Here is an 11,790-nt window from a genome sequence, read left to right as displayed (position 1 = left end):
TCAGTCTGAAAAAAAAGTTTACATTCTTCAAAAAAACAAGTGACTCCCATAATCAGACTTGTTTTTAACATTGGAAAGCATAGCTGTTTGAGCTCCAACAATAATAAGAGGATGAGGAATGAGGCCATGGGAATTTCCCTGTCTAAGGGTGTAACAAAGTCTAAATAACATATGGAGACTGCCACCTTCCTGGGGTGTGAATGTCCAATAAAATCCTGAGCAGAGGAATGATGCGGGGAAACGGGACAGTCGTCAGGGAGTTTGTTCTTGTGAGCTTCTCATCCCTGTCCTCTCAGCTACAAACTCTGTTGTTTCTCCTTTTTTTGACCATTTACCTTGTTACCCTGATGGGAAACGTCCTCATAATCCTGGTTACTACAGCTGACTCTGCCCTCCAAAGTCCTATGTACTTCTTCCTCAGGAACTTGTCTTTCCTGGAGATAGGTTTCAACTTGGTTATTGTGCCCAAGATGCTGGGGACCCTGATTATTCAGGACACAACCATCTCCTTCCTCGGCTGTGCTACCCAGATGTACTTCTTCTTCTTCTTCGGAGCTGCCGAGTGCTGCCTCCTGGCCACCATGGCGTATGACCGCTATGTGGCCATCTGTGACCCTTTGCGCTACCCAATCATGATGGGTCGCAGGGCCTGTGGCCAGCTGGCAGCTGCCTCCTGGTTCTCAGGATTCCCAGTGGCTACTGTGCAAACCACATGGATTTTCAGCTTCCCTTTTTGTGGCCCCAACAGGGTGAACCACTTCTTCTGTGACAGCCCCCCTGTCATCGCACTGGTCTGTGCTGACACCTCTCTGTTTGAACTGGAAGCTCTAACAGCTACTGTCCTGTTCATCCTCTTCCCTTTCTTGCTGATCCTGGGCTCCTATGTCCGCATCCTCTCCGCTATCTTCAGGATGCCCTCAGCCGAGGGGAAGCGCAAGGCCTTCTCCACCTGCTCCTCCCACCTTCTGGTTGTCTCCCTCTTCTACAGCACTGCCATCCTCACATACTTTCGACCCCGGTCCAGCAACTCTCCTGAGAGCAAGAAGCTGCTGTCGCTCTCCTACACGGTGGTGACTCCCATGTTGAACCCCATCATCTACAGCTTGAGGAACAGTGAAGTAAAGGCTGCACTAAGGCGGGCCATCCGCAGGACCTTGGGCTTTCAGAAACTATGACTGACTTAGATGGAAACTGAGGGGGTAGAACACATAGGCAAAGGAAAGAAAAGCAAGTTCCTCAAATACATCTTTGGTCTCTATTCTTTCCAAGAGCCACAGTATACACACTGGGACTTTGGACTTTCCATTGGGATCCATTAATGAATGAAAGAACATGAGTGATGCAATAACGAACTTCAGTAGGCCCAGAATTCTCTGGGACTGGGGTACCGATGTCTCTGAGGATGCTATATTGGTTTACACAGATTCGCAGTCTGGTGGTTGACGACTTCATTACTTCTTGTCATTTCTTATTTGCTTTAACTTTTCTTGAACTTCTTCATGTCATTTTATAATTTTCTGCTTTATTTTCTTTTGTACATCCAAGAATTCCACCAGTAACTTTCAAAGATCTTCCTGCTTAGAAGATAAATTAATGATAATTGTGATAATAAATAATAGAGTTTGCTTCATTCTTTCACTCACTTTTTTTTTCAAAATCTTTGGGTTTAGAATCAAACTTTCAAAAATTTAAGAACTCAAAATGTCAACAAATTTTTATTCAGCATATGTAAGACCTTATTTAGACCCTGAAGACACATGGGTGAATAAGACAAATTTCTTGCCTCATGGAATCTATATTCTAGTGAGAAAGAGAGAAAATAAAATGATACTTTAAATCCACCATTTGCTTGTAAATTACCCATGTTTAGAAGGGTATGATTTGAGGACTTCCTCTGCTACCATAATTGGTCTGTGCCTCATATGGGGAAAACTAATTCACTACATGGAAAACTGCCTTAATCTCAAACTATCCACCTTGAATATGGGAGTTGCTTGGCAGAAAGGGTGTAAAAAAATCCCAAGTTAAGTAGATGTGGACAGATTATGGGAAACTACTATGAATAACCCAGATTTTTTGTTTCTAGATTTTTTGGGGAGTAATGTTATTATGATTGGATGGAATCAACTGTCCTTCTTAAGCTTGCATATCCCTCAACAAATTTTGCTGCCCCTTTAAGACTTTGTCAGTGAACATAGTTCAGTTCTAGACTCTTGGCAAAGAGCAGACTTGGGACATGGGCACCGTAGCTTTGTGTAAAGTATTCATAAGAATTTATTGATAATTCATTGATATATTTATTGATATAAAATGGGAGTGTTTCTCAGGTGATTTTTTTAAAAGACTGACCAGAAGGAAGCAGAGCATCCTTTCTAATACTTCATGAATTATTGTCCTTCTTCTTCTACAAAGGGAGTGCTGGATAAAGGATGGAGCATGGGTCCACACATGAGTACCAAGGATGAAAGTTACCATATTCCAGTCTTGCAGAGGCACCTACTCAGCCAGTCTTAGAAGTAGACAACCAGGAGGTTCTTGGTGTCTGGAAAACTCCAAACCTGCATGCGAAATTCTTTGTGGTTACTTTCCTCAGAGCCCCCTTCACATCCTTGTTCCTCAGGCTGTAGATGAGCGGATTAAGCATGGGAGTCACCATTGCATAGAACACAGATACCAGCTTTTCCTGTTCTTTGTAAGACTTTGGTGTCATGTAGGTGACAATTGCTGACCCATAAAAAAGGATGACCACCACAAGATGGGAGCCACAGGTTGAGAATGCCTTGAGCTTGCCCTCAGCTGACCTCATCCTGACCACAGTCACTATGATGCGGCCATAAGACGCCAGGATTAGAGAAACCGGTATGAGGAGAATCACAACCCCCATGAGGAAAATGGCCATCTCTGAAGTGTAGGTGTCTGTGGATGCCAAGATCAACACTGCAGGGGCTTCACAAAAGAAATGAGCAATATTATTGCTGCCTTGGTAGGGCAGCCTTAGTGTGAAGGTGGTGTCCACCACAGACACCAGAATGCCACTGGTCCATGACCCTACAGCCAGCTGGATGCACACCCTCCAAGTCATGGTGCTAGGGTAATGCAGAGGGTTGCAGACAGCCACATATCGATCATAGGACATCACGGCCAAAAGGGCACATTGTGTACACCCAAAAATGAGGAAGAGTAGAAGCTGAGCTGCACAACGTGTGAATGAAATCACTTTCTGTCTGGATAGCAGGTGGACTAGGGCTTGAGGAACAATGTTGGTAGAGAAACAGAGGTCAGCCAGAGATAAATTGCAGAGAAAAAAATACATGGGTGTGTGAAGCTGAGAGTCAACCTGAATAAGGAACATGAGAAGCAGATTTCCAAGCACAGTGACCAGGTAGACACCCAGGAATAAGGTGAAAAGCAGCTGTTGGGTGTGTTGGTCATCAGAGAGTCCCAGAAGGAAGAATTCTGTCACCTGCGTCTGATTTGTCTGTCTCATAGTTTTATCAGTGTGAAGTCACTATACAGTATATATAGTTGGATATAGGCTATAAGATTATACAATTCAGAACTGGAAGGCTTAGAAATTGCCCCCAGTTATACCAACCATTTTAAGAATCCCCTTTATTAGGCTGTTAGGAAAAGACTATACTGCTTTTTTGGAATGTTTTCAATGTTGCAAAACTTAATACTTCATAAGATGGTACATTCATTTCTAGTGTCATCTGACAAGCATATGGTAGATCGAAAGAATCATCTTCATCCTTCTCTATCTGAACAGCATACTTCTAATGATAAAAACAATAGATTGAATTCACTTGTAAAGTCATGAAATTTAATCTCTTTATTATCAGCAAAAACATTTGAGTCTTATTTTGCTCTCGTGACACCTCCCCCATCTCATGATGGTATAGATATTTTTTTTTAGTCTCTCAAACATACAAATCTTCCTATTGTTTCTTCCCTGAAAAACAAAACAAAACAAAACAGTCACTCACCAAGGTATAAGAAAAAGAACCAAAGCACCTTGTAGAATTGATGTTTTTTTCTTGGACAAAATAATCTATTTTGAAAGAGCTAGGAAACCAAGGGATAACTCTGTATGGTGTGCTATAATCTTTCTGAATGTCCTGTCCCCCACTTCAACTGGAGCTCCTGAATATAAATCTTAGCCATCAGTGAACTTCCAAAACACCATTATAACATAATTTCCATTTTAAGCCGGCACCCTGTCTGGTTTGTTTCAGACTAAACAGCACTAATCCACCACTTCCAGCACATCATCTCTCGCTTGTTATTGCCTTATCATCTGTCTTGCATTATCTGTCTACTCTTCTCAGAGACTAAAAACTCCTTTGATAACTGTGTCTATGTCTTTTTCATTTTTGAGTTCTTTAAAAGACATAGCGTAGAACTTTATTCAATAAATTATATTCCATGAAGTAAGTAAAAATAATTTGACCACATAGTTTTTAGTCGAGTTGTTTAGAAAGCCTAGAGACACTTGCAGTAATGTGGGAACAATAATAAAATTTTTTGTGGAGCTGTTGCAAAAAAGAAAGGAAAGAAATTTACTTAAGACTAAAGTTTAGAACTCTATGCAAGTTTTGGGCTATCAGTCCTTTATGTGTTTGGTAAAGGTGATTCAAAGTTTTTTTTTTTTTAAGATTTCACATTAAAAATAAATTTTAAAATACATACATCAAATAGAACGCATAAGATTACCAAGGAAACAGTTACCAAAACAGTTTTGGGGAAAAAAACTATGTGATATAATAATACGTGTGGCTCTTTAACACATTAAAACTTAGGCAGATCTAATAATCACCTTAGTTTCAAAATGATGAGCCTAAATAAGATTTTGAGGTAACGTCAACAACTGCAATATTATTTTAAAATACTTCTAATTTCTGTTGGTGATAAAGTCATGGATACTGCTACATCCAAACAAGAAAGAAATTTCAGTAAAGTAAAAACAAAGGAGATTGAAGAACCCTCATGGAATTGAAGAATTTCAAGTTAGGAAGTTGTGGGCTAAAGGAATCCCAGGAGTTTTCTCAAAAAGTCGTAATTACATTCTATGTTATCAGATAATGGAGTCTTAGGTTTCTGGATGGTTCTAGATGGGTCAATATGATGAAAGATTTCAATTCAACATTGAAATAATAAGCAAACAAATAAAACATTAATAAGAACAATCTCATCTCTGATTGATGGTCATTTGTGTCTTCCTTATCCAATCCCAAGTCACTTTTCTAGCTATTTTTCCTGCCACATACCCAGGACACACTGCATTTTTAAACCTCATTGGTTTTTGCTCAGCATAGTCTCTCTATTAACAGATAAGCCAGCTACGTAGAGATAGCATTGTTTTCCTTGAGCATTCAACACTCCTGCAATATTCAATTACCTGATTTCTGAGCATTATTGGCCAACCACGTGCTTAGTAAAGGGGATACAGATAGAAGACCCAAAGCCAGAGGCCCTCAGATAGGAGGGACCAAACTATAGTCATGTTTCATCTCTAGTGCCATAGTCGTCCCTAGAACAACATAGATTCACAGCATATCATAGTTTAATGAATGAATGTACTGGGCCAAGTGAGTCTGTATCACCTAAAAATTACTTACATCAAAATGATATAGAATTGCTTCTAAGGGAAATATAGTCTGTTGTCAAAACAGCTGATATAAAAATAAATTTTGAGAACAAGCTATGTTAAGATAGATACTTTCAGAATTGTCACGCATTTAGAGAATCCCAGGGACAGGGGAGCCTGGTGGGCTGCCATCTATGGGGTCGCACAGAGTCGGACACGACTGAAGCGACTTAGCAGCAGCAGCAGCAGCAGTAGTGGAAGTTATTACTTCATAGGTTCTTAGTCTCCAGGATATAGTTCAGTTTGGGTCCTTTAGACTTAAGTTATTTCTCTGCCACACATCCTTCCCAGAATAGAAATTAGTGCAACTGTATCAGTCATGTGACTAGATCTCAGGGAAAATTAAATGATTAGCAAATATCTTTCTGTTTTGATGCAAAGAAGTAGAGAGCATAGAACTAAACACTTGTTGCAAAGTTCAAAGTGATGCCTACAATCAGTGGTTAACTTATTGAATGGCCAGTTACAGGATATTGATAATTTCTATGCCTTCTTCATCTCCTATAGATTTTTCAAGATCCCGTTTGGGAAAAAATATTATTTTGGAAAATTTTCTTTTCTGACTCACACATTTTCTCCATTCCCCACTCCCAGTCACTCCCAACGAAACAGACATAGACTCATACACAAATACACACATTCTCAAACATCTAGTCTATCCTAGATACATAAGTGTACCTATAGCATCATAACTCTTAATGAATTATATTGAAATTATTTTCTTTCTCAGAGACTGTAAGATGTTTGAGGGCAGGGACCTCAACTGAATCATCCTTATTTAGAGTAAGTAAGATAAATCCTGGTACAGAAATAATTAACTCACCTTTTTCGAATTGATTTGACCTGAGCCAAAGTAGCAGGAGACAGAGAGGTCAGTGTGAGTCAGAGATGAGTGTGAACTGTCAAAGGGTAGCAGCTCTCATGGGCCCTGAGAGTGCAGCATTAGAGGGCTACACTCTGACCTTGCTTGATTTGTTTTCAAAAGCATATTATTCTCCCATGCAAGCATGGAAAAGAAAATGTCCCCCCAGGTGACTGCATATCTGCCCCTAGGGTCAGGAAGCCTTTGTAAGAAAATGATGTTTACTGTCAATCTTTCTCTTGTGTTATTGTACCTTTTCCTCAGATTCAACATCAGATTGTAAGTTCATTTCTCTAAAAATGACATGTGTTACTGGATGTGGAACAGGACGACAGGGTCACAGAACCAGGCATTGTCTAATCTGACATTTCTTTTAGGAAGAGGATACTGAGGAAATCCATAGGAACCAACAAAAAAATATACTAAATTTATTTTCTGAGGCCAAGATCTTCTGGACTCAAAATCACCTAGTCCCTATTTCCCATACCTATTTACCGTCTTCCATGCCCAGCTCAACAGAAGCATGAGAAGTGTAAGAATCCCCATGGAAGTTCTGCTTATGTTTCCGTCAGGTGAGAACCACAATTCCTCATCACAAAGAATGTGACATTGTAATTGTGGTTTGATAAGGTAAATTCACTGTGGAAAAAACCTTGCCTAGATCTATGCCAGAAGATTTAGCAGTAAGAATCAGACTGTTGGGACAAAATTATTAATAGTTGAATTTTAAAAATCGAATCTATGAAGAGATTTAAACCAGTTCACTCCCAATATATGCCAAGTTATCCCCTTTGTTCAACTCATACCCTCTCTTTTCCTCCCCCTAACAATCATATCAGCATTTTCTCATCCAGTGGAGAGAAAACAAAAAAAAAAAAGATCGCATTAGCATGTTAAAGCCAGTAAAAACATCTCACTGTTGAGGGGAAAATTGCTGCAGGTGTATCAGTTGCAGAATTAGAATAGCGGAGACTGGGGTATTGTGTTATCAAGTTAAATTGCTCAGTAAAATCTCTGAAGTCAAGATCAAGGACAAAGCAGGAAAGGGAATCCGCACATCTTCTGTGTCCTCCTGCTCTATCCAAAGTTCTTATTGATCTGGAGGCATATTGTGCAACAATAGTTCCTTTTAAATGAGCTAAACACCAGAATACCAGGAGCAGCCTCTGGAGCAGCTGAAGTGCTCAGGAGAATTTGAACCATTAGGGTGGATCCTGAGCTGCATTCCTCTCAGAAGGTTCCCAAATGGTTATAAGGAGAACAGAAAATAACATTTAGTAAGCACCCACATCTCCATTTACAAGCCACATTACCAGTTCTTCTAACATGTCTTTTCTTTGGCGAAGTGTTTGTAATTAAGTACTATTTTCTGGGGATTCCCTGGTGGCTCAGACGGTAAAGCATTCGCCTGCAATGCGGGAAACTGGGGTTCAATCCCCGGGTTGGGAAGATCCCCTGGAGAAGGAAATGGCAACCCACTCCAGTACTCTTGCCTGGAAAATTCCATGGATGGATGAGCCTAGTGGGCTACAGTCCATGGGGTCACAAAGAGTTGGACACAATTGAGCAACTTCACTCACTCACTCACTCATTGTTTTCTGGAGGAAAGATTATCAAGTTGCAACCCAAGTTCTATCACATAGTCTGTGTATGATTTTGAGCAATTTTATAATTTACTGAATGCAAATGTAGTATGCCTCAGAAAATAACTAGATCCTCTCATTATTAACATTTAACAATACTTTATTTTCACATACAGTATTTTAATAATTTAATAGTAAGCTATAGACATGATGCCCAGAATATATAAAGAACTTCTACAGATTAGAAAAGTCAGAAAATTCCAGTTTTTAAAATGGGTAAAAGACTTGAATATGTCTTGCAATATAGAAAATAGTTCATAAGCATGTGAACAGCATAATTAGACACCAGAGTGTATAAATTTAAACCATAGTGAAATACCACTAACCCTTAATAAAAATCCATAAAATGACTGAGGATGTGGAAAAATTTTTATTGCTGATTGGAGCATAAATTGGTACAATGAATTTTAAAAGTCCTTTTGGAAGTATCTTTGAAAACTAATCTAAGCATATGTCTTCGCTCCAACAACCTAGTAAATTTTTTTCTGAATATATACCATATAGAGATGCATGTTTATATTTATCACAAGATATGTACAAGGATGTCATAACTCTATTCAAAATAGCTACAGGTGGAAACAATATAAATTCCCATAGACAACAGAAAAGATCTACTGTGGTACAGTCAAGCACTGCAATACTATTAAATAATTTTAAAAGGAAGACCTACTGCTATATATATACAAGCCCACAGAAGAAACGCACAGCATGATGTTCTGTAAAAGAAGCCAGACATACAGAGAAGTAGGTACTGCATGGTTCCATTTATTTGAAGCACAAGAACAGGAAAACCTAACCTTTGCTTTTAGAATCCCAAATAATGGTTACTGTTGAAGGAGTGTTGACTAGGCGCATTTTGATAAGCTGTGAATGTTCTACATTCTGACCTACATAATGGTTATGTAGGTGTACACATATGTAAAAACTTCTTGAGCTATACTTAAGACTGGTTCACATTACTGTGTGTAAGTAGCACCTCATTAAAAGAAAGAGAGGTGAGAGAGAGAGGAGAGAGACAGGAGAGAAAAAATAAAGTGATGCATTTAATTAAAGCTGCTGGGGGCAGAGGTGTGAAGTAGCAGAGCAAATCCAAATTCAAAAGAGGAGATCAATGAAATAGACAACAAAATATAAACATGATAAGATTATCAAAATACCAAACTGGTTCTTTGTAAAGATTACAGAGATAGTCAAAGTTCTGTCCAAAATTATTTTTAAGAGTGAAACAGTAAAATAGAGGATCCCAAAGGGCCATCCCGCAAAGAAATATAAAAGAAAAAATGGCAAATACTGTTGAAAAAAAATCTTTATCTGGACTCTGGAAAATACCAAAAGCTTACAATAAACAGTTGCACGTTTAATCAAGAAAAAGACAACTGGAATCCAATTAGGAGAGCTATGTGCTGTATTAACCAAGAAACTGAAAAGGACAACTTATAGAATAGGGAAAATATTTGCAAACCATATAGCTGATGACAGTTTAGTATCCAGAATGTATAAAGAACCCATTCAACTTAAGACAAGAAGAACCAACCTAATTTTAAAGTGGACTAAATTAAAGTAAGTGCCTGACTCTTTGCAACCCCATGGACTGTAGCCTACCAGGCTCCTCTGTCCATGGGATTCTCCAGGCAAGAATACTGGAGTGAGCTGCCATTTCCTTCTCCAGGGGATCTTCCCGACCCAGGGATCGAACCCAGATCTCCCGCATTGCAGGCAGATGCTTTAACCTCTGAGCCACCAGGGAAGCCCTAAATAAATAAAGTAAAAATGCACAAAGCACTTAAAAGGCATGTCTCCAAAGAAAATGGCTAAGAAGAATATGAAGAATGCTCAACACCATTACACATTTGGGAAATGGAATTTAAAACCACAGTGAGATATCACTTGACACCCACTAGGATAACTATAATAATAAGACACGAAGGAAGGAAGATAAGAACAAGGATTGGTGAAGATGTGGAAAAACTGGAACCCTCATGCATTGCTGTTGGGAATGTAAATTTGTGCAGCTGTTGTGAAAACGTTTGGCAGGTCCTCAATAAGTATAGCGGAGAAGGCGAAGGCACCCCACTCCAGTACTCTTGCCTGGAAAATCCCATGGACAGAGGACCCTGGTGGGCTGCTGTCCATGGGGTCGCGAAGAGTCAGACACGACTGAGCGACTTCCCTTTCACTTTTCACTTTCATGCATTGGAGAAGGAAATGGCAACCCACTCCAGTGTTCTTGCCAGGAGAATCCCAGGGACGGGGGAGCCTGGTTGGGCTGTTGTCTATGAGGTCACACAGAGTCGGACACGACTGAAGTGACTTAGCAGCAGCAGCAGCAGCAGCAATAAGTATAGAACTACCATACATCTTGGCAATTTCATTCCTTGGTAAACACCGAAGAGAACTGAAAATAAGAACTCAAACAAATACTTGTGCATAAATATTCATAGCAGCACTGGTCAAAATACCCTGAAGTTAGAGACAACCCAAATGTCCACCAACTGAGGACTGAAGAAGCAAAATGTGTTATACCCATACAAGGGAATTAAGTACTGATATTTGCGACAGAGTCCATGGAAGGACTCTGAAAACATGTACAAGGCTCTCAATACTTTTATCAGCCTATGGTTTGCAAATATTCTTTCCCATTCTGTGACAAATTCATTTGAGGTAAAGAACTAAGAAGCCCCTATCCCACTCCTTACATCAAAATACATTCTGGATGCAGCAAGATATAAATGTAAGCAAAAATATGAAAATCCTAGAATAAAAAAATTAATATTTTTAAAAAGCATAGTGATTTAAAATATCAATAGAGACCTTTTAAATATTAAAGACTGATTGATTTGGTTAAATTATAAAAACACGTGTGATACAAAAAATCCATAAAGTAGGTCAACAAACAAAATGGAAACATACTTATTTCTGAGAGAAAATCGAAGAGTCAATTTTTCAAAATCAAGGGTCTTACAAAGCAGTTAAAGAAAGTTGGGGTTTCCCTGGTGACTTAGCAGTAAAGAATCCTCCTGCCTATGCAGGAGATGCAGTTTTGATCCCTGGGTCAGGAAGATCCCCTGGAGAAGGAAATGGCAATCCTCTCCAGTATTCTTGCCTGAGAAATCCCATGGACAGAGGAGCCTGGCAGGCTACAGTCCATGGGGTTGCAAAAGAGTCAGATAGTACTTACTGATTTAACAACAAAGAAAGTTGAACAACCTAGTAAGAGAAAATGAGTAAACAGTCCCTTTACAGAAAAGGAAATGAAAAGGATGAATAAACATACAAAATTACGCTCATCCTCAAATATAATTGAAGATTATATAGTAAAATAACAGTGAGGGTTTTTTCCCTAATGGATTAGCAAAATTGAAGAGCATGACATACCAACTGTAAGGAAAGATATAATTAAATAGGAACTTGAATGCAATTTTAATGGAAGTATAAATTAATGCAACTGACAATATTTGTTAATATTTTAAAGGAATATACTTTTAGACCCTCAGGAAACATACTCATCAAATATATTTGAAAAGGACACAAAGATATGTATTCAAAAGTATTCATCATAGCACTGTGTTGATATCTGAAGACTGGAAATAACCCAGAAGTCCATTAACGTGAATATAGTTAAATAGATCATGGCATAT

General features: G+C 38.9%; 2 protein-coding genes across 2 annotated transcripts; one reads left to right on the top strand and one right to left on the bottom strand.

The window, feature by feature from the left end:
* Window positions 1–227: 227 nt before the first annotated feature.
* On the top strand, window positions 228–1,175 carry LOC128060386 (olfactory receptor 10A4). Its single transcript, XM_052652787.1, has one exon. The coding sequence runs from the start codon at window positions 228–230 to the stop codon at window positions 1,173–1,175; it is 948 nt and encodes a 315-aa protein (XP_052508747.1).
* A 1,325-nt stretch (window positions 1,176–2,500) lies between these two features.
* Window positions 2,501–3,487, bottom strand: LOC128059833 (olfactory receptor 2D2). The gene has a single exon (XM_052652117.1). It carries the CDS (start codon window positions 3,485–3,487, stop codon window positions 2,501–2,503), a length of 987 nt encoding a protein of 328 aa, XP_052508077.1.
* Window positions 3,488–11,790: the final 8,303 nt, after the last annotated feature.

Source organism: Budorcas taxicolor, chromosome 15 (genome assembly GCF_023091745.1).
Source record: "Budorcas taxicolor isolate Tak-1 chromosome 15, Takin1.1, whole genome shotgun sequence".
NCBI lineage: Eukaryota > Metazoa > Chordata > Mammalia > Artiodactyla > Bovidae > Budorcas > Budorcas taxicolor.
The sequence above is the reverse complement of the archived record's forward strand: the minus strand, read 5'-3'. Positions and strand labels throughout refer to the sequence as shown.